The sequence below is a fragment of the Ranitomeya imitator genome, chromosome 3 (genome assembly GCF_032444005.1).
Source record: "Ranitomeya imitator isolate aRanImi1 chromosome 3, aRanImi1.pri, whole genome shotgun sequence".
Taxonomy (NCBI): Eukaryota; Metazoa; Chordata; class Amphibia; order Anura; family Dendrobatidae; genus Ranitomeya; species Ranitomeya imitator.
The window spans coordinates 479670151-479695056 of record NC_091284.1 but is presented as its reverse complement, the minus strand read 5'-3'; the positions used below and the strand labels follow the sequence as shown (position 1 = coordinate 479695056).

The 24906-nt window shown below is 39.6% G+C and overlaps 1 protein-coding gene across 2 annotated transcripts in view; it reads left to right on the top strand.

Annotated features, from left to right (window-relative positions):
• The window catches only part of SH3RF3 (SH3 domain containing ring finger 3), a 778505-nt gene that overhangs the window by 545547 nt on the left and 208052 nt on the right, over positions 1-24906 (top strand). The window contains exon 4 of one of the 2 annotated variants that reach the window (XM_069757544.1): positions 18102-18455. The exons of the other annotated variant lie outside the window; for it this stretch is intronic. Within the exon in view, the coding sequence (XP_069613645.1) occupies positions 18102-18455 (354 nt within the window). The remainder of the gene's footprint in view (positions 1-18101; positions 18456-24906) is intronic. 2 annotated transcript variants of the gene reach the window in all.

The following is a 24906-nucleotide window of genomic DNA, read 5'->3' as shown; positions in this document are numbered from 1 at the left end:
GACGCATTAATGTTTGTGCTGCCAGAAAAAAGCAGACATGTCCATGTATCAGTCACAAGGACACACAGACATCTGTGCAGTCTCATAGATTTAAATGGCTCTACATGTGTAAGTGTCTCCAGTACATGTGAAAACTGTCACCACACGTACTCGAGACACTGATGTGTGAAAGGGGTTTTGGTTAAAGACAGATTTTCAAATCTGTAACATTTATTGCATTTAAAATTCTCTGGATAGGAGCTAGAGAAAGACATTCTGCTGCAAGTTCTCCTGAAATGACAGCTACAGTTGTCCATAGGACTTTATGAGCACCAACTGTCATCTCCTATCTAAATATTGTAAAAAATTGTATTCACTGAAGGCAGACTGTACCCAAAAATTGAGATTTTTTTAGAATGAAAGAGCAGTCCATGAACAGAAAGGAGTGGATTTATCTTATAACATATTACAATGTTTGGAAAAAAAAAATAAAATGACTGTTACCGTTTAAATATTATTAAACATTATTATAATATTATTGATATGTTGAAACACAGATATCCAATATGGCAAATGGATAAAACATTCTAGAAGCAATATAAAAGGCGTTGGCCACTATTTTACATGTTCCTTTCATGTGAACTAACTGCTGTAGATGACACTTCACTAACTACCTTGCTTTTGCAAATCCTCCTGTAACCTGAGCTGCTGAGAATCTCCTGCTGCCTATGATGCCACATCAAAGTCTCCCTCAGTTCTGAAAGCTGGCCGGTGTGGATTTCCTCATGGGAGAACATGTGTGTGGGCATGGATTGTCGCATGGATGCAGGTACGGACTGGGGCTGAAATTCAGCCCTGGCATTTGAAATCACACAGGCCCATGCTGTCCCTGTCCCCAAGCACCAGATGGGGATATATTACTAATATTACCCTGGGTGGAGGAAAGCAATATTTACCACATGACCAATATTTCTAATGATACCTGTACCCTGCTGAGGTAAGTGACTGAGTCATCCACCTTGTGCTCCTTCACAACTCTTAACATTATGGGTATCTTGAGAACACGGATTCTGTTAACAATGTTGCAGATAAGGTAGCCCACAACCAGACAGGCCCTTCTGTCATTTGCCAGAATTACCAGATGGCCAGTCCGGCCCTGCATTGGTAAGTGGAGCTGTGTTTGTGTGCTGCAGACTCAGCTCTTCCTGCAGAAACAGCTTTCCTTGTATTTGTATGTATACAGCAGGGTGTACATACTTATATACATGTGCACACACTTCTTTTTGCCCTGTATAATGTATGTACACCCTGCTCTTTTCTCTTTATAATATGAATACATTTAGATCTATCCACATCTATGGATCCATTCCATCTATCCATTTATCCTTCCCAGCCATATGCATATCCATCCTATACTTTATCTATGTATTTTATTTATTTATTTTACTCACTTATATAGCGCCATTAATTCCTTCACGCTTTGCAGACATTATCGGCAGTGTCCCCTTTGGGGCTCACAATCTAGATTCCCTATCGGTATGTCTTCTGAGTTATCTATCCCATCCATCCATGGCAGTAAGTGGTAGTAGGGGGATAACCTTTATTGGCGGGGATAGTGATTTGTACATTATTTCTATTCCTGCAGTGTCTTGGCCCTGATGCTGTATGTGATGCTGGGGGAGGAATAGGAGGGATTTTGGCTGAGTTACAGGTCTGTGCTCACTGCTGGCTTGCAATCCAGTACAAGGAATGGTGGAAAATGTAGTGAGAAGAGAGCAGAGGATTCTGAAGAGGAAGTGATCAGTGACAACAAAGCTGGTGCCAGGGCAAACAAACGGAAGCAGAGGTGCTTAAAACAGCATGAGACATGGCAGAAAAGGCATATGGGGATCTTTAGGGGAATACACTATATGGAGGACTACGGAGGACTGCGGAAAGTGCATTATACAATATGGAGGACTATGGGGAGTGTTTCCTTAAGTATTTATGGCAAAGACATTAACTGAGTTAGGGCAGTAGACAACCTCTTTAAACACTCTGTTCATCTCTAAACAAAACATTCCCAACTTTACTACTGTAGCAATACATCGATGGACAAACCTACGTCAGCCTATATAGAAAATAACATATGCTCTCAAGCAAGAGTCAAATCATTGGTTCTTTACAATATATTGTACAGATAAAAATCTCAATTTTTGTCTTAGCAGATTATGCTGGAGCTGAACAATATTTTCAAAATTGTGGCCCAAGTTTGGATACTTTTTTGCTTTCTGCTTTAACTAAACATTATTTGCATAATATTTAATTCACTGATAATACAATAGATAATGTCAATTTTGATAATCTATTTATTGCATTTCTCTATAATTGATTATCATTTAAAATGGGCATGGCTTTCAAGAACAGAATGTTGAAAAGGTCAGATATTTTGCACTAGTCCATAGCTACAGGTCCTTCTCAAAAAATTAGCATATAGTGTTAAATTTCATTATTTACCATAATGTAATGATTACAATTAAACTTTCATATATTATAGATTCATTATCCACCAACTGAAATTTGTCAGGTCTTTTATTGTTTTAATACTGATGATTTTGGCATACAACTCCTGATAACCCAAAAAACCTGTCTCAATAAATTAGCATATTTCACCCATCCAATCAAATAAAAGTGTTTTTTAATAACAAACAAAAAAACCAACAAATAATAATGTTCAGTTATGCACTCAATACTTGGTCGGGAATCCTTTGGCAGAAATGACTGCTTCAATGCGGCGTGGCATGGAGGCAATCAGCCTGTGACACTGCTGAGATGTTATGGAGGCCCAGGATGCTTCAATAGCGGCCTTAAGCTCATCCAGAGTGTTGGGTCTTGCGTCTCTCAACTTTCTCTTCACAATATCCCACAGATTCTCTATGGGGTTCAGGTCAGGAGAGTTGGCAGGCCAATTGAGCACAGTAATACCATGGTCAGTAAACCATTTACCAGTGGTTTTGGCACTGTGAGCAGGTGCCAGGTCGTGCTGAAAAATGAAATCTTCATCTCCATAAAGCATTTCAGCCGATGGAAGCATGAAGTGCTCCAAAATCTCCTGATAGCTAGCTGCATTGACCCTGCCCTTGATGAAACACAGTGGACCAACACCAGCAGCTGACATGGCACCCCACACCATCACTGACTGTGGGTACTTGACACTGGACTTCAGGCATTTTGGCATTTCCTTCTCCCCAGTCCTCCTCCAGACTCTGGCACCTTGATTTCCGAATGACATGCAAAATTTGCTTTCATCAGAAAAAAGTACTTGGGACCACTTAGCAACAGTCCAGTGCTGCTTCTCTGTAGCCCAGGTCAGGCGCCTCTGCCGCTGTTTATGGTTCAAAAGTGGCTTTACCTGGGGAATGCGGCACCTGTAGCCCATTTCCTGCACACGCCTGTGCACGGTGGCTCTGGATGTTTCCACACCAGACTCAGTCCACTGCTTCCTCAGGTTCCCCAAGGTCTGGAATCGGTCCTTCTCCCCAATCTTCCTCAGGGTCCGGTCTCCTCTTCTCGTTGTACAGCGTTTTCTGCCACATTGTTTCCTTCCAACAGACTTACCATTGAGGTGCCTTGATACAGCACTCTGGGAACAGCCTATTTGTTGAGAAATTTCTTTCTGGGTCTTACCCTCTTGCTTGAGGGTGTCAATGATGGCCTTCTTGACATCTGTCAGGTCGCTAGTCTTACCCATGATGGGGGTTTTGAGTAATGAACCAGGCAGGGAGTTTATAAAAGCCTCAGGTATCTTTTGCATGTGTTTAGAGTTAATTAGTTGATTCAAAAGATTAGGGTAATAGGTCGTTTAGAGAACCTTTTCTTGATATGCTAATTTATTGAGACAGGTTTTTTGGGTTATCAGGAGTTGTATGCCAAAATCATCAGTATTAGAACAATAAAAGACCTGACAAATTTCAGTTGGTGGATAATGAATCTATAATATATGAAAGTTTAATTGTAATCATTACATTATGGTAAATAATGAAATTTAACACTATATGCTAATTTTTTGAGAAGGACCTGTAGCTATGGACTTGTCAGGTTTAATACACTACTGAATGATCAGTAATTTCAATAACTATTGAGTTCCGAGTATCTGGTGGGTATTGGAACCAGTAAAATCATTGTACCAATATAAACATATTTGAATCCAAGTTATTTTTCATGTAAATGCCAAAGTCAATTTTTCTTATACACTCATATTAAAATAAATAAAAATAAATTTGTCCTAAATTGGTTAGTTTTTGCATATATGAATGTGAGTATTTTCAGCATACACGAGAAATCATTTATGAAAGCTTGCACTGCTTTACATATGGAACAGGGCCGCCATCAGGGCATGACAGCCATGACTGGCGTATGGGGCCCGGTGGGCAGAGGGGGCCCGCATCGGGCCCCGTCTCATCTGCTCACCGGGCCCCCCCTGCAGGCGCTGCGGCTCACTATTGACGTGTGGGCCCGTGCCCGCACGTCAATAGTTAACAGTCGCCGCCAGCCAGTCGGAGGCTGGCAGCTGACTTGAACGGCGGCAGTGCGCAGTCGCACCTCGCCGGCGTCTGACGTCATCGTCAGCCGCCGGCGAGTGCGTCCTTCACCTGCGTGGAGGAGCTTCGCCCACCGCGGGAGCATGGCAAGGTAAGAAGTTTTTTTTTTTTTTTGGTAGCGGCGATCCAGGGGAGGGGGCCCGGGGCAGTATGCTGGACACGGGGGCAGAATACTGGGCACGCTGGGGCAGAGGAGATGCTGGACACAGGGGCAGAATGCTGGACAAAGGGGTAGAAAGATGGACACACACAGGGGCATTATGCTGGACACAGGGGCAGAATGCTGGACAAAGGGGCAGTATTCTGGACACAGGGGCATTATGCTGGACAAAGGGGCAGAAAGCTGGACACAGGGGCATTATGCTGGACACGGGAAGAATGCTGGACAAAGGGGCATTATGCTGGACAAAGGGGCATTATGCTGGACAAAGGGGCAGTATTCTGGACACAGGGGCATTATGCTGGACACAGGGGAAGAATGCTGGACACAGGGGCATTATGCTGGACAAAGGGGCAGTATTCTGGACACAGGGGCATTATGCTGGACAAAGGGGCAGAAAGCTGGACACGGGCATTATGCTGGACAAAGGGGCAGAAAGCTGGACACAGGGGCAGAATGCTGGACACGGGCATTATGCTTGACACAGGGGCATTATGCGTGACACAGGGGCATTATGCTGGACACAGGGGCATTATGCTGGACACAGGGGCATTATGCTACACAGGGGCATTATGCTGGACAAAGGGGCAGTATGCTGGACAAAGGGGCAGTATGCTGGACAAAGGGGCAGTATGCTGGACACAGGGGCAGTATGCTGGACACAGGGGCAGAATGCTGGACACAGGGGCAGAATGCTGGACACGGGCAGTATGCTGGACACAGGGGCAGTATGCTGGACAAAGGGGCAGTATGCTGGACAAAGGGGCAGTATGCTGGACAAAGCGGCAGAATGCTGGACACAGGGGCAGAATGCTGGACACAGGGGCAGAGATGCTAGACACAGGGGCAGAGATGCTGGACACAGGGGCAGAGATGCTGGACACAGGGGCAGAGATGCTGGACACAGGGGCAGAGATGCTGGACACAGGGGCAGAGATGCTGGACACAGGGGCAGAGATGCTGGACACAGGGGCAGAGATGCTGGACACAGGGGCAGAGATGCTGGACACAGGGGCAGAGATGCTGGACACGGGCAAAATGGAGATACGGGGTATGATGAAAGACATGAGGGCATGACTGGAGACAGATGGGGAAGGATTGGAGACACTGGAGGCAGAATTGGAGACAGATCTTGCAGGATCATGGGGCAGGATGGATATGATGGAGACAAATGGGTCAGGATGGGGAGATCATATGGGGCAGAATGGATACTCATGAGGGCAGGATGGGAGAACATATGGCTGACGCCAGGAATGAGACACACGGTGGCCAGGATGGGGAATATTATTACCATAGGGACTAATTTAGGGATATTATTACTGCAGTGATGTATTTATTTTATTTTTTGAGGATACTGTTTTAAATGAGGGGGCGATCCTGTTACTGTGTAGAGTGATACTATGTCGCCTCTTTTTCTTCATGTGGTGTAATGTAGAAGTTGGGAAAATTAATTAATGTATTCTACAAGCAGAGCTCGAGATAACTGTGTTAATTTCCTGCAGAAACGAGACCTGGCTGGATGAAATGATGGCGGTCTGTGCTGGATGAAAGATGAAGGACTTCACCTAGAGACGTCACTGGTGAGTCAGTGTGTTACCTATACACTGACACTATACACTGCATACAGAGCTCCTGTGTATAATTTCACTAGTGATCACTGTATTATCTGTACACAGACGCTGCATACTAAGTACAGATCTCCTGTGTATAATGGCACTTATGGTGATAGTATGGTGCTTTTTTTTTATTACTGATCAGAATAGTAGTATTCAGTCACTATGTGGTGGTAATATGTGGTCTGGTCATGGTGTAGCGGTATTTGTTCTTTGTATGTGATATTCGATCACTGTGGTGGTAATATGTCATCTGGTCATAGTGCTGTGGTATTTGTTCTTTGTATGTGATATTATTGGTCATTTAAAAAATTGAAAAATAAATAAAAATATACCTAAATTGTATTGCATATTTTAACAAATATTTAATAGGTTAAAGTAGAGTAGGGCCCGGCCAAAAGTGTCTACTGTGTTATGGTGGCGGCTTAAAAAATCTTTTGGCCAAAACAAAAGCTGCCGGCTATATGTGTGATCTGGTGATGGGAACTGTTAATGTGTGATAGGTGAGAAGTGGAGTTTTTCCAAGAGAGAGCGGTGGGACTGTGGACAGCTCGAGGGGTGGAGCCTGGAGGCAGGGCTGGGCTGGAGCCTGGGCGGAGTCTCAAGGGGGCCCCGAAAATTTTGCCAGTATGGGGCCCCGAAATTTCTAGTGGCAGCCCTGATATGGAATGAGTATGATATATAATTACCGTATGTCCATACTGTATGCCCATAAACTTTTACAAATTCTCTTATGTATCCATAGTCACCTATAAACCCCATCGGGCTGGTATGCATCAGCTTTTTTCCATTTTATAAGAAAGCCCAGTAGACCATTATTTCATTTACAGTGGATCACGACAAAAAATAATCTCGGGAGTGGCATAGAGTGTGGTCGCACAGGGCCCCACTCTCTGAGGGGCTACTATTAACTGTCATGGTGTGCGACAATCTCGCTGCATTGGTACAAGCTGTGTGGTTACTTTGGAGCTCGTGATACGAGGGGTCAATGCTGTCATCAGACGCCCCAACCTGTCATTGCAGGTTCAACTATATCAGGATCTTGCATGCCGATGCAGTTGTAATGCAATTTTTCCTTGGCGTCTGACATCTCAGTCCAGCAGGCACAATGACGTAACTACATGGTGCCCGTAGTGCTGACATGTGCGGTGCTTCAGAAGAACGCTCACTGCGCAGGCTGGAGCAGTGGAGGAATGAGGAGGAAAGGTGATTATTGGTTTTTTTAAACTTTTTAAATCAGTGAGAAAATTGTACTGGCCAGAATACTGTATGGAGGACTAAGGGGAGTGCATTATACTATATGGAAGACTATGGAAAGTGAAGTATACTGTATGTAAGAGTATGGGGAGTGCATTATACTATATGGAGGACTGTGGGGAATGCATTATACTATGTGGAAGACTATGGAGAGTGCAGTAAACTGTATGGAGGACTATGGGGAATGCATTATACTAGATGTAAGAATATGGGGAATGCATTATAATATATGCAGAAATATGGGGAGTGCATTATACTATGTGCAGGACTATGTGGAGTGCATTATACTATGTGCAGGACTATGGGGTGCATTATACTATATGGAGGACTATTGAGTGCATTATAATGTATGCAGGACTATATGGAGTGCATTATACTATATTCATGGATGTGAGGAGTGCATTATATTATATGCAGGACTATGGGCAGTGTATTATACTATATGTAGGACTATTGGGAGTGCATTATACCATATACAGGACTATGGGGAGTGCATTATACTATATGCAGAAGTATGGAGAGTGGATTATAGTATATGGATGACTATGGGGAGTTCATTATACTATATGGAAGACTATGGGGTGCATCATATTATATGTAGCGGAATGGGGAGTGAATTATACTATATGGAGGGCTATCAGGAATGCATTATATTATATGCAGGACTATGGGGAGTACATTATACTGTATGCAGGACTATGGGGTGCATTATACTATATGCAGGACTATGGGGAATGCATTATATACTATAAGGAGGATTATGGGGTGCATTATACTGTTTGATGGACTATGGAGAGTGCACTATACTATATGGAACACAATGGAGAGTGTATTATACTATATGGAGGACTATGGAAATTACATTACACTGCATGGAGGACTATGGGTTGCATTATAATATATGGAGGACTGTGGGGTGCATTATACTATATGAAGGTCTATGGTGTGCATTATAATGCATGGAGGACTATTGTGTGCATTATACTATATGGACAACTTTGGGGTGCATCATAGTATATGTAGAAGTATGGGGAGTGCATTATACTATATGGATGACTACGGTGAGTGCATTTTACTATATGCATGACTATGAGAAATGCATTATATACTATAAGATGTACTATGGGGTGAATTATACTATATGGAGTACTATGGAAATTGCATTATACTATATGGCGGACTCTGGGGAGTGCCTTATACTATATGAAGTACTATGGGGTGCATTATACTATATGAAAGGCTATGTGGGTGTTATTATAATATTTGGAGGGCTATTTAGAAACCTTCATACTGTGTGCAAGCAATTATACAGTGTGAAGGTTTGTATGGGGTCCATCATACTGTGAAAAGATGGAAAAGTTAATTACTCCACCAGAAAGAACATCAGCTGTAAGTCACTGTCAATAACTGTACTGTAATCTTTTACATGTTTTGGAACACTGGTATCTACTACTATGTAGTGGTAATATCAGTAATGGTCTTTGTATAGAGATTTTTTTTAGTAACAGCGTAGTCATCTGCTGAAGTTCTCCTACTTCCACTATTAGGGTGCAGCACCATGGTTGTTTCCAGAATTACCTGGTTAGTGGCCCTCTCAGAAGTTTCCTCTTCAACCCTCAAACCAAACCTCTAGCTACACCTGTGACTACACACTATATCCTCCTTTTTCATTGGTACCAATTGTTAATACAGCCATTAACAGTACAGTAACATACTGTACATAAACCTTCCATCCAAGGGTAAAGAATACTATACATCACGTCTGAGTCTTTCTTCTGGCATAGACATCAGAACATAGCCTTAAGACCCTTTTAAACTGATCAATGATTGATTGAATTAACTTTTATAGAAAAGTTTGCACTTGGTCATTGCTTCATGTAAATCATGGCAATGGCAGGCCCAAAAAATTACTCTAATAAAAAAGAGGGAGAAAGAATAATCATTAATGTGAACCCTCTTATAACCAATTTCCAATGGAAAAAAAACATACGTAATGGTGAGCCTAAAAGTTGGAGGTGATATTGGAAGGTTATTTTGCAACACAATCAATATGCAGAAACCTTGCTAATTAGCTTTTTTCATGAAAGACAATTAAATACAACTAATGCATAAGAAATTAGTAATGTTGCCTTCAGCAAACTGCTGATCTACAGACCTGCAAGAGCAAGATACCTAGAAAGCGACTCTTAGCTTTGGATAAAGAAATCAGAGATCATGAGGACAACCAAAGTCCTAATGCATATAATAGGTCAATGGTGCAGTGATGCATTGTCAGGCTTCTGTCTTTACAGTATCATGAAAAATAAGAAATAACCGCAATACCTGCTTCAAAAATACATTAAAAAAAATGTCAACATCAAAATGGATCTTAGACCTTAGATATTCTGTTTATGATGCCTATCTAAAGGAAAAGGAAAATCTTAAAATTTGGGCATTATTGTTTCCCACTTGTCTTCAACATATTCACCTAGGTCCATACAACTAAAACATGTAAAAGTAGAGCCTTGAAAACCGATTCTTTTAATGGCTGTGACATCAATGAAAAAAAATGTCCTTGTATGACATTGTCAAAATTCATTTTGGAATTATTAAACAGAGCTTTGATTGTCACAAATTCACAAGGATAGTATATGAGCTCAACTGTGTGAGGTTGCCATCAAACTTCTTTTTGTATCTCAGCTTTCCTGATGATTACCAGATTTAAGGGGTTGATCAAAATGAGACAATGGTGACGTATCACTACAAATTGTTGCCAATTTTCAACTATAACCATGTAAATCGTTAAAATGAAGTAGCTATTGTCCTGGTAGCTTTTTTCTTTTATGAAGGCTCCATTAAAGTCAACGGCTGACCACGTGGCCACCTGTGTAAAAAACAAGAAGAAAAAGAAACAAATTATATACTTCAACAACAATGTACTGCTTACAAAATAATCCATTGAATCTTTCAAAAAATGTACACTTAAGTCAGAAGTTACTGGATTCCTTCCTAAGCAGTGCTAATGATTACCCCAATTTCCATGTACATATTACAACAATAGCCATGTATTCAATATTGACATAGTAGACATAGTAGAAAGAAAAGTGCGATGTGGTGGGCACTGTCATATAAAGACCATCGTATAACACAAAATCACAGGTTTACTTAAAAGCAACGCGTTTTGAAGTCAGTTTGACTTCCTGAATTCCTTCTTCATTTGAAATGCATTGCTTTTAAGTAAATTAGTGATTTTGTACTATGAAGGGGTCTTTATATGACACTGCTCACCACACTGCACTTTTCTATCTAATACTTTCCCCCTGCTTTATTTTATAGTACTGTATTAGATAAGCATTACTAATGCAGGTTAGTTAATATTTATCTTAAACAAAATTGCTTAATGAGGCACTTTTAACGTTGAACAAGTATGTAAAAACGGGGACAACTCTCCTACTGCGGCAGCCATTTTGATCTAGAAGGAAGTGGGTCACAGTAACAATCCTTTGCCGATCAGACATTGTTATTCTAACAATATGCCATGAATGGCGACAACCTATTCTGTGAAAACCCAGTCAACTGTGGTCATACTGGTATGTGATTTTTAGTAGAGTTAGGCTTTAAAATGCTCCCTATGAACTTTCATTATCAAGATAAAAATTTGAATTAGTAGAATTTTACTATCTTCACAGTCACTAGCTGTGAGATGTCACCCTGCAGTACTTACACTTGTCATGTATTCTTAAGGTTGGGTGTATCAGCTTTCGCACTAGGTAGATTTCAGACATGTAATAATGCACAGCCTTACAATAGTCTTTGGTTTATCTTAAATCAATATGAAACATGAAAACAGCATGTGTGAGATAATAAATCATCCCTCTGTGTGAAAGGTGTTTTATTGATCCACAGAAGATCAGTTTTCTTAGAATTATATGTGTAGTGAAAGAGCTCAATAAATCTAAGCAGCGTTCTATGTTTAACATCAGTTTAAAGGGAACATTCGCACCATCTGGTTGTTCAGAGTACACTTGGGATATATGATTGTTCTAAAATCTTTTTATTTGGGAATCTTAGAAAAGCCCAATAACTGAGTCAGTAAATGTAGTAGTGTCACTGATGTCTTTACATATCATGGGGGTTGTATATACTACTTTACAGTTCACCAGTAGATCCAGTTATAACGAAAATTGGCCATACACTTCAGATTAAAAAAAAAAACAGAACCTGCTAATTTCGGTGGGATTAGCAGACTGGTTAGAATGTAACAGGGCCCCCTAACTGGCTCCTTTTCCTTTGATTGCAGGGATATAAATATTTAGGGGCTTCTCACAAAATTAGAATATCATCAAAAGTTAATTTATTTAAGCTCTTCAATACATAAAGTGAAACTCATATATTAGACTGAGTCATTACAAACAGAGTGATCTATTCCAAGTGTTTATTTCTGTTAATGTTGATGATTATGGCTTACAGCCAATGAAAACCCAAAATTCATTATCTCAGTAAATTAGAATACTTTATAACAACAGCTTGAAAAATTATTTTAACATCCGAAATTTTCACCTACTGAAATGTATGTTCAGTAAATGCACTCAATACTTGGACGGTGCTCCTTTTGCATAATTACTGCAGTAAAATGGCCCATTTTGGGGGTTTTGTGTGAAATTTTGCTCAATTTGCCCTTTTTGCTGTTTTTTCATGTTGTTCCAAGACACACAAAAGAAATAAACATGTGTATAATGAAACACAAGTAATTGCAATAATTATCTGGGAGAAATACAATGTCAAGGGTGCAAACACTTTTGGCCATGACTGTACAGTCTGTAGTAACCTGATTTGGTGATTGCACAGGTTTTGCTAAGGATTTCTCCTGTACTATGCCACATATTAAAAACAAAATGAAAATTCGCAATAATCACCAAAATCTTGACAGTAATAAAATTTGTGTTTAACAAAAATTGGTACATCACTTAGAAAAAAGTTCTGTAGCAAGTTAGAAGATTTTAGTCTAGAATAATAGTTATACATGCATTACATCAGGGGTCCTTTCAGAATCCCCCCAAAACTTGGTTCCCATTGGAATACAGTTTTTTGGTATTCCTATGGACACCCCGATATAGTTCTCAATGTAGAGCACTGTTTCTGTGAACCTACCCTTACTGTGCAGATTTTTATGAAGTTAGGTGCAGATAATCTATAATCTTAACAAATGTTTTTGGTGGAGTTGATATAAATCTGAGAAATTGGAACCGTCAAACAATAATTTCCACTAAAATGTAAAAAATAAACCTAAAATGATGGAATGATCTAGAATAAACCTAAAAGAATTTGTGAAAAACAGGGACAGCAATTTAAGTTTTTCAATAAAATAATTCTGCAAACATGGGCATTAGAGATAAACCAATCTATTTGATGCAAATCAAATATGAGAGGAATTTTTAAAAAATTTGCTTAAACTCAGCTAATTTGAATATTTTGCAATTCGATATCCATGAATTGCTAAATATGCGCACCTCAATTTTACACATTACAGAAGATTGCATCAGCCAGAGAAGGTTCACATGATGTTGGACACAGCTAGATGGCCTTCCCCATAATGCCTTGCAGCTTTCACATTACGTTATGTAGAGTAGGTAATAAGGAAGCACTGTCATAGCTTGTATAAAAGCAGAAGCAGGGAATGCAGTAGCCATTTGGGGTGAATATGGATTGTGATAGGACATCACAGCTCACAGTTTAGCAATAGATATAGGGAGTTAAAGCTAAAACATACTGGTTAAACATTATTAATAGTGTGTTACAGCATAAAAGTGAAGAACAATTACCATGCATTTACCTGCTGCCATATATGAAATGGTTACTTTCACAATACTAAGTATGTGTTTGCAATAATGAGATTACAAGGGATTACATGCAGTCCTAGGAGAACCCAGAGTGGTATATTCATCTTTTCAGGGCAATTGTCGTATTTGTGATTCGTTGGTTTCTCCATGAATTGATTTGTTTTTAATTTGCTGAAGCATGCAAAATTGAAGTTCAAAAGATTTCCTCATCTTTGAATGGCATGTGCCCAAGCTTACTGCACTCATATTAATATTGAAGAAAGCAAAACACCAGTCGCTACCATCAGGTGGCCACTCTTGTGCCCTAATGTAATGGCCAAACAGTCCAGGTTCTCAGTCCGATACATATACTTTATATGCTCTATATATTAAAATTGTGGTTACTAATACTGCTCACGGTGAGCACCACATCAATCGGTGGTAGCGCCGATTGTGGGCATCTAACCGTTCCGATGCCGCTGTCAGTAGTGAAAGCAGCATAGGGAACAATCACGCAGGGGGCTCCCTGCTCTCTCCCATCGTAACAACGTGATGCAATCACGTTGTTCCCATGGTCTCCATGAAGACCCCTGGCTCCAAGATGGCTGCGGGGTCCTTCCGGGTCTTTCAGTGGGGTGGCTTGTCATCGCCTGCTGAGAGCAGGTGCCGGCAAGCATCCTGCACTGCCTGTCAGATTGCTGATCTGACACTGTGCCATGCAAAGTGTCAGATCAGAGATCTGATGTAATATAGTGATTGGGGCAATGTTATATAGTTTAAAAAAATTAGAATGTGTAAAAATAGTTAAAAAAAAAAATCCCCAAGTAAAGAAAAAAATATATATATTTTTTTCCAATAAATCAATTTATGTAAATAAAAAAAATAAAAGTACACATATTTGGTATCACCACGTCTGTAACGACCCACACTATAAAACTATCTCACAAGTTAACCCCTGCAGTGAACATCATAAAAATATAAATGAAAAACGAGGCAAAAAATGATGCTTTATCATCATACCGCCGAACAAAAAGTGCAATGAAGGGGTTAATATGACTAAATCGACTTACACCTGAATATATAGTTTTTTTATTTAGTTTTTCTTGAAAGGTAAATTGCCATCTGATTCATGCTTCCCAAACTATGTTTGCGGGTAATTAGAAGACCTGCAGTGTTGGGAAGAGCTGAATGTTGGCAGCGGTCAGCTCTGGCTATGGCCTCCTGATCTGTGGCTATGGTCCCCTAATCAATATTTCTTCTGATACGCCAGAGTGTTTCCGAGAAAGATATACCTGGCTGCAGTCGCCCAGCCATGCTCTGATTTATGCTGCCCGCTGTTTGGGCATAGTGAATAAGATGATGGGTTCCCTTTAAGGTCCTGTTCTTAGTCTATTGGTAGATAAGATGTGTTTGGCTGCTAAAAGAAGAGCTCTGGAAATCAGGACTATGACGTGAATGTGCTCTCTGGGGTGTGAAGGAGCTTCTTAAAATTCAAAATGGCACAACTTAGTTTTCAATACAGATTGCAAATAATCTCCCCAGTCCTCTGGAGGAATCTCAGACATAATACACAGAGTGAGAATGCAGAGCATACAACAAAAGAATCTCAAGAAGTAATCTATTATACTGCCAGAAGTTAGGAACAATTGTCTGCAAAGAAATCAAAAGCAGGGCATTTGTTATAGTCTTGATGCTATACTTTAGAAAGCAAATTCTAATTGCCACATATACAGATGTGGCAGGCTTCAAATTAACAGAATTAGTGGACTTAGCTGGTAATGACACATGCATACCCTGTTTATAAATGCGCAATTTTGTCTGATTTCGGAAAGGAGGACTGAGACTGTTCACATAGGTGATAACACACAAGTAATTTCCTGCCGGTGCTCTTTTTCAGTTCCGCAAAAGCTTGTGTAGTGCTTTAATGGCTACTGATAAAATGTGGCATTTAAAGCAGTCAATGTGTTTTGTACACTCTGGCATGTAATCTCAGTTAAGCTTGAAAGTGCGAGTGGGTAAAGTACTCTGCATGGCAGATTCTGCTAAGATAACGGCATTTTCATGTTAACGTTTTTCCCATTGTTTTTAGATGATGTGATCAACATTAGAACAGCTGAGCTGATCTTTTTTTTCCTGCATACACCCAGCGCCCTGGACGTACAAATTTATGGCATAGGAAAATGTACTTTTTCTATAAGGGCTTCAAAACGACCAACTAAGCTGGAGGGAACATGCATTACATTTACGTAATCTTGCATTAGATGGTGGGAAATGCTGGCACAATTCCCCGAGGAGACTACCCACATCACATAGTAACCTAATATCTGTAGATGACATATCATATTTAACACTGAAAGCATCAATTTGTGAAGTTTTCACTGCATGACATGCATAACGTATCAAATCTATGTTAGGAAAATAGAGTATATGTAAAGAACTGACCGGTTACTAAGATGATAAGTAGGAAAATTACTTTAAAGCACTTTTAATGTGCTGCAGGCAGCAGTTTAGCTGCTTTTCAGATTTTTATTGACATCGAATAGAGAGGCAAATAAAGAATTTTCATTTTAAGGAAGACAACCCATTGACAGATGGATACATATGGTTAAGATAAAGGGCAATCCACTTTTCCAAACTCCTACAAAGAGCCACTCACTACTAGCATCTCTTGCTCCTCCTTATCTAGCCCCTGCATGTATTATGCATCCAGCTACTACAGAGTCTTGGCCAAAGATTGAGAAGTAAGATCGGAGGAAGTCATCATATCACTGGACCAGCATTTATTTGTAAAGCGGTTGTCATCTTGGCACAACTTTAAATACTATTTCCTAAAAGCTATAAAAAATCAGGTGAAATAAATAGGAATTAAACTGGTTTTAACCGCGAGAAAGACTATTTATACTTTTTCATCCAATTGTCAGCCATGACCCTTCCAACTACTTTTGTCTCAATGGCAAATTGTCAAATGTTTCAATTTCATTTGCCATGTATAATTTGTCTTCTCGAAGGTTTTGTACCTATTTTGTAGAATCCTGAAAGAACGAGATCCTCTAGTGCATTACATGCAAGCTCTACGTAGCAATCAGAAACTTTGTAATAAAACATTTAAAATTTGTTGTATTCATTCATACAACTGAAAAAAGTGTTATATGATATCTATAGCCTTTATTATCCATTAATCAGCAAAAGTAGCATCATTTTGACACCTGTTCAGTTTTAGATGTGGTAAAATGAATCTGTACCGACAGTGTTTCACTATGTCCTACCAAATCTGTCACAATGTGGATTACCATTGATGCCCATTGGACCTTATAGACTTACAAAGTGTTTTATTGACTACAATTGTAGTGTGCAGACAGCAACATTCTTCCCATCAAATCAAACCAAAATGCACAGAAGGCTACAAATGGAGCCTCCAATGCAAATATGAAGTATGGAATATGACTTTGAGAGTGTATAACTCTTCATAAATGTCCCAAAAGATGTTTTTATGGTGTGAGAGAATAATTGTGCTAAGGAGAAAGCAATGCAAAGAGGCTTACTGCCAGGAAGAAAATAGTTGGCTTTCTAGTCAACGTTTAGAGGCAGCTATAGTAAAAGTCAAATAACAACAGGCTCTTCAAAGTACCTACTTGTACCTGGGGTTGAATAGAACCTTCATCCATGCAATGGCTTCCTTCACCTAGCAATTCCTTAAAGAATAGGCAGGCTTAGTGACAAAATTGATTATTTTAGTACATATATGAATCTTTCACTGGTTTATGAAACAAAAAATAAACAATTTTGGCCTGGATTTCCACCATCATTGTTAAAGGGAATCTGTCACCATCTGGACACTTTTAAGCTATTACTATGGGCATACAGGTAATAGAATGGTTAAACTAGTCCTACTTGTATGCCTCATAGCTGCAGTCTAGAGGTTGAGAAATGCACTTTTAATGTTTTATTTTAATGATTTTGTTCCTGCAAGAAATCCCTGCCTCCTTCATTACAACAATAGCGCCCCCCTCGTGTCTTCATCCTTCTACTGCGCATGACTCACAAGCACCTGCGCAGAAGCAGGATGAAGACACTGCCCATAGAAGGGCGGAGAAGGCACCCATAACCACTCGAGTGTACAGCGCATGCACGGGATTACGGCGGCGCAACTGCATGTCACAGGGCAGTATGCTGTGCATGGGAAGGGGGTGCTATTGTAATGAAGATAGGAGCAGGGATTTCTTCCAGGCACAAAATGTTTAACATAAAAAATTAAAAGTAAATTTCTCAACATCTACACCGCAGTTATGAGGCATACAGGTAAAACCTAGTTTAACCATCCTATTATCTGTGCGTATAGTGATAGCTTAAAAGCATCCCAGGAGGTAACAGATTCCCTTTAAAGCCAAGGAAACCTTATTTTAGGTTTGCCAAGGCTTTTATAGAAAAAAATAAGAAAATACCTGAGGTCGTTAGATCTTTTTTAATCTTACAGTTGTCATGTCTGGATATTTTGACTAACGGTAATTGGAGCATTTTGGTTAATACAGTAACTAATAATGATAATAATGCAGATAATTTACTGTTACACCTTTTTAGATTTTTTTAATTACTGTGTTCACTTTCTATTTGCTTTCAGCAAATGGCACGAAAATATAGGCACCAGGATACAACTTGACAGCCATTTAATTTATTTTCTTTTTTTTTCTTTCCCCTTAATGTTCCTTGCACTCAGCTGAACGAGGCAGCCAAACAACTTATTGAGAAGGACAAGACAAGCTTATCCCCAGCACCAGGCTATGAGGTCCCTGTCTCTGTTGATGCCAACATGGTACTGAGTGTGACCCAGACTCCCATTCTTAACACTACCGGAGTTGTCAGTGACAACCAGAGGCATGTCGACATCAAGAAGAATGCCAAGAAACGACACTCATTCACAGCCCTCAGTATGACGCACAAATCCTCCCATGCCATGAATAACAGGCATTCCATGGAAATTAGTGCTCCAGTATTGATCAGTTCTAGTGATCCTCGCGCTGCTGCCAGAATCGGAGGCATGGCTCAACTTTCATCCAGTGCACCAGTCCAGGTAACTGTTTTTAGAACAGCCACATGAGGGCTTAACTAACTATTCGGAGCCCATTCAGATGGCGTATGGAGAAAACTAGCCAATATTTGCAATCTATAACTATAGTGTGTTGCCTGTGCTGTGCGATTAATTTTTTGCGTAATGCATACATGTATCCTTCATACATGTGCCCACTATAGGAATCTTAACATGCTTTCTTTCAAGTCTCTTTTGCATGTATATCTCTACTACTAATAAATCTAATATATAAAATATTCTAATACTAAACCTGTGCTGCCCTCATTATGACAGCATAAGCAGGATCACATTATAATATTCTGTTGACTCTCCTTGTTATTCATGGCTGTTGGAAGGTTAACTAGTCACATAAATTAGAATTTATTAACTTAAATGTACGGTAATTCTTATTAAAGCCTGCATATAGATGGACCTAATCCTTAGAAATCCCAGACCTACTTACACCCTGCTATTTCCATTGACTATTTTTTGCCTTTGTCCTTAATGCATGGGCAAATACAGTACTTGATTTATACACTGTACCTTACTAACCGTTTGTAGGAATAACATTTCAAAGATACTCGGTTTATTGGTAATCTGTTTTAACTGTTTTATTTCTTAAGTTTTAATATTTTTTTCTTAATTGATCTAGTCCTGTGGAAGCGTAAGGTCAAATAAGAATTAAATATTGTATCAGTATCTATCTAAATCAAGGTTGGGGTCACAGGAACAATGCTCAATAAGATTGTTAGTAATGTGTATCTTCCGCTTTTCTATACTGTTTCAAAGCCTTTTCTACAAGAAGAAACTTTTGGATGAAAAACGTTAAGCTTGTTACTTAATGTCTCCTAAAAGGCATAAACTTGGTTGTTATGCAACAGCAGTAATCGTTATAATGGAGCCTCTCTTGTGTCATGTATGCCCGATGGTGCTTAGAATGTCAGGTCTCAGATGGTGGAGGCTGCGCTCGTATTATTAACAATTAGCTATTCTTGACAGATGCTTGGCAAGGTGCAGGCTTGCATTTATCTCAAAAGGATCTCATGAATAATGTAACATCGCTTAATTCCAAGACTGGTAACATTGTGCCAGTTTGAGGATATAGTCATACAACATAAAGTAGATATGATGAATGAAGATGACAATGTTTAGAAGGTTTATTCACCCATCATTGTAAGGTTAACTGTCATTCTAGGGACATTGATCACCTGCAGTGAGTCCATGTGTATTGTGTTTTAGATTTATATGGTGTTTAGTTATTTAAATACAGTAGCAGTTTATTTATTAGTGTATAAAATTAAAATGGTGTAATGTTTTTTTCTAAAACTTTTTAACTCAGCTACTGGCTGGGTCCTGACATTTTTATTTGCTGGTGTATAAGTTTCAAAGTAAGAGATACAACACAAATACTGCAGCCTCATGACATTGCAGACTGCGGTTGGCATCCAACCATATCTCCTATACTGTGGCTGCATAAATTTTGAACTGGGCACACCCATTTGTGTGCCCAGTTAACAGCTGTAGGTGGAGCCTGACACCATTTTATAGTAGCCCAGTTGGTTTCAATTTACCTGTAATTACTTTGATGTCAGTGGAGCTGTCATGTCACTGCTGTGATCAGATCACAGTAATGAGTGGTAAGGACAGGTCCGGGAACCAGCTTTGGAGCAGTTATTTATCCAGTGATAGGTTTTCATCCCTAGATGAAGTCATCACTGCAGTCCTGGTGCCAGATCTGGTGAGTGTTCTCTGGTAATTACTGTGATCTGAGCTGACCAGTCATGTCATTGCGGTGCTCAGATCACAGTAATAACCAGTAAACGTTCATCAGATCCAAACACCAGAACTGGGGTGGTGACTTCATCCAGCAGTGAATACATTTCTCCACAATGATTCCTCCCCCACAGTTTCACCCAACACATACAGTACATTATGATGACTCCACAGTGCCTCCAACAAAGTATGCCCCTTCAGTGTCATGAATGCAGTATAATACCCCCACAGCATGATGTCTCTGAAGTACCCCCCATAGTCTGATATCCCCATGGTGCCCCCACACACACACTCACACAGTATTATGCCCCCACACTGTATGATGACCTTGCAGTATAAAGCCCCACTCAGTATGATGGGCCCTTTTTCATTATAAGGCCCCACACAGCCTCCTATTCAGTATGAGGGACCGCAGATCCTTGTACTACTTATGAGGGCCCCACATTCTCCTACCAAGTTTAAGGGTCCCACATCACCCTACTCACTATAAGGGCTCCAGAGCACCCTACTCAGTGTAATGGGCCCCTACAGCCCCTCACACAGAATGAGGCCCCCCATACAGAAAGAGAACCTCCATAGCCACCCAGTATGTCTGCACTGTGGCCCTAAACATCATCCTCTCTTATCCTTTTCAGAACACCCAGAAGGGGAGTGTAGTAGTGACATCACACATGTGTGAGCATTTCCTGCCCACATACATTTACTGCAGTCATAGAGCAGCTAGCATTTCACTAGGTTTTCATGACAAGTATCAGCTGCTAACATCCCAGTGTTTAAAAATTGAAAATATAACACAAATTCAATTATTTTTCATATTTTATACCATTAAAAATTGTAAATATTTTAAAAAATATATTCATATTTTCTTTTTTTTCAAATTGTTGAAAAAAATTATTTTGATGATATATACCTTTTAAAATTATGTTTTAATGTCCATTAGATTGTATGCAATAATGTCCTCAGCTATAGGTGGGCATTAAAAGGTATGCTATAATAAGCTCTATAATGACCATATACTCGTCATGTATGGGGTCCTCGGCTGTTTTCTAATAAACCAGTGTTTCTTACTGTTATTAAGCTAAGTGCCCCATGCTGAAATAATTGTACCTCTAGTGATTCCTATTGCCCAACAAAAATCCACATGTCCGTCTAAGTACAAGTAAGAATCTAGGGTATATACAGCTTGTCTAGTAAGCACAAATATTGCGGAGTATTCCAATAATTCAACTTGATACATAATCACTATAGCAATATCACATTTTTAATTTTATCTCATGCCATAAATACCAGCTAAATGTCCTTAGGTTTTGAGGTTGAAGTGATTCATATCAATAAATAAATTACCGTAATTATGGCAATCGTATATAGGTGTAGAGTGTTAAAAAGAGTAATTTCGCAAACAAACATTGCAGGTTAATTGGGAATAGGGGTCAGTGGCTTCTGAATTATGATTAAATGAGGAGGAATAGTTTGCAATTTCAGCTGTGTTGGCTAAGGGTAGCAAATTCCAGCAGCAGGTTTCACATTCGTTTTTTTCATCCACGTGAAATATAGAATGCTTTTTTGTGTTTGCTGGTTTGACATTTGGTCCATGCATCAGATTTTACAATTAGCTTTAAATACGATTTTGTCGTAATAATTCATAGTTTCTTCCATAAACTACTTAGAGAAAAAGGGACACCATTCAGCTGACATAAATTCTATCCTTTTTTTCACGGGCCCATTGACTTGAATCAAAGATCTTTGATCGGAAAATCGTCAAAATCAAAAATAAGACATCAAGATAGGACATGTTCATTGTTTTTTTTAAAGTTAGAATGGTCCACAAAAAATTGATATATTAAAGTAACGATCGAAATGAATATGTCTCTGTTTAGTCCGTGAAAAACAGCCAGCAAACTGTGACAATCACTGTGTGAATGAGCACCAACAAATATAATTCAGTTTCTACAGTAACAGTTTAATTTAGAAATACCAATAAGTGATTTTCGGCATTCACCAAGTTTCCCATCTTTTTACGAATTTTCTAGAAAATAACTGATTACTTTGAAAATGTCTGGAAATTATTATTATATGTTTTATCTTTGTTGAATACAAGTCACACTGAATAATTTGAAATTGAAATTTGTTCATTGATAAACCAAGCAGAAAGAAATGCAGGTCTGGTCGAGGTCCGTTAATATTTAGTCAAGCAGTTGAATGCACATATCTAATGAGGTCGCTTTTTATCCCACTCGTGTGGACATCTTGAGTTGAAGCATGTGAGGCATTTTAATATGTGGCAAGCAATTTACTCAGGTAGCTGCGCAAATTGCATCTGACATCTAAAACGTGAGTGGAGAGAAACGCGCTGAAGAGGCGGAGGAGGAGGCCTTTCCAAGTAGCAGTCACATTAATTCAGCAAATGCATCAATACATCTGTTCTGTGTGATATCGTCTAATGCAATAACAACATTGACAAGCTCCACTGAACTAATCTTCTTTTAGCAGGCCAGAGATACGCTTCCAATTTTAATACCATTTACCTGACGACAGGTAACAGCAGATACCAGGGAAGAAAGATTAAAAGAGAACTTTAATGTTTCCTACATTTGTAATGTCTGTCAATTGGGATTTAGTGGGTACAAAGTAACAGGATTACAGAAGGCATACAAGGTGGAAACAAAGCAGCATCATGTTAAACATATGAAGTGTGCGTGCGGAGTGGTTGAGTAATGTGCTGTCTTTTCTTATAACACATTGATTATCCATCTGCTTTTTTGAGTACACCCCGTCAAATGAAAGGATCAAGCCTGGCAATGATTTCATGAACATGTATTCATGCATCGGTAAGATATCCTTCTTTCCAAAGCTTCTTGAGACAGAATTATATAAAAAGCTTGAAGGATGTTTCATAAATAACCACAATTTTTTCACTTCAGAACACAATGATATATTGGATGAATGATATAGCAACAGTAAAAACATATCTACTATACAGTAGATTTTGGCCAATAGTAATAATTCAGCTACACAAAATCGATATAGAAAAATGTTATATCATTTTCTAGGAAAGGCGAAGCACATGGCTTGCTAGTTGTAGTGTTGCTACTTACGCATTGTACCAGTTATTCCACAGTCTAGTTCAATATAAAATATTACCCTTGCTCAGCCTGTGCCAAATTTATACAATGAAATAGGTTGCTGATATCAATATTATTGTTGTCATTTCCAGAAAAATGAACTTGTTTTGCAAATGATACTATTTATCCATTTATCATTTATTCACACTGAAGCATCAGGCCTTTTATGTATTGGTTTCTCTATCTTGATTGCCAGGGAAGTAATATTTAACCAATGGGTCCATGGCAAAATTTGATCTTGTCCAAGAACCAACTGGGAATTTTAGGATTTTGGATTATATAATATGCACGTAGCTAATAGGATGACATGTTTAGTGAATAGATGTTTTAATATGTTGGTGTCTTAATTTTCTTTTATTACTTTGCTATAGCTTCTAAGGGTACCGTCACACTATAACATTTCGATCGCTACGACGGTACGATTCGTGACGTTCCAGCGATATCGTTACGATATCGCTGTGTCTGACACGCAGCAGCGATCAGGGATCCTGCTGAGAATCGTACGTCGTAGCAGATCGTTTGGAACTTTGTTTCATCGCTGGATCTCCCGCTGTCATCGCTAGATCGGTGTGTGTGACACCGATCTAGCGATCTAGCGATGCGATCCAGCGATGCATTCGCTTGTAACCAGGGTAAACATCGGGTAACTAAGCGCAGGACCGCGCTTAGTTACCCGATGTTTACCCTGGTTACAAGCGTTAAACTAAAAAAAAACAAACAGCACATACTTACATTCTGTTGTCCGTCAGGTCCCTTGCCGTCTCTGCTTCCCGCACTGTGACTGCCGGCCGTAAAGTGAAAGCAGAGCACAGCGGCTGTGCTTTCACTTTCACTTTACGGCCGGCAGTCACTGAGTGCGGGAACCAGACTGCAAGGGACCTGACGGACACCAGAATGTAAGTATGTGCTGTTTGTTTTTTTTTAGTTTAACGCTTGTAACCAGGGTAAACATCGGGTAACTAAGCGCGGTCCTGCGCTTAGTTACCCGATGTTTACCCTGGTTACCCAGGGACCTCGGCATCGTTGGTCGCTGGAGAGCTGTCTGTGTGACAGCTCCCCAGCGACCACACTACGATTTACCTACGATCACGGCCAGGTCATATCGCTGGTCGTGATCGTAGGTAAATCGTATAGTGTGACGGTACCCTTAGTGCTTAAAGTGGCAATCCAGGTTGGTTTGTTTTATAATCTTGTAAGTAGTCGGTTTATATAATTTAGCTAGTATTTTCTAATTTAGCAGTTACTTTCTATCTGGAAGGTCATAGTATATCTTAAGTTAGCTGATGTAATCCCATGGTGGCCCTCTGGGAATTGCATTCCTTTATGTTCTCTGAAGTTGGTCACCATCTCAATCAGCATCATGCTCAAACAGTTCCCTCACAAGTACTCACAACATTGGAAGATAAAAATCTCACCGAACTTAGTTCCTCAATAATAATAATAATAATAATAATCTCTTTATTTATATAGCGCTTTACAGTTTGCACACATTATCATCACTGTCCTCGATGGGGCTCACATTCTAAATTCCCTATCAGTATGTCTTTAAAATGTGGGTG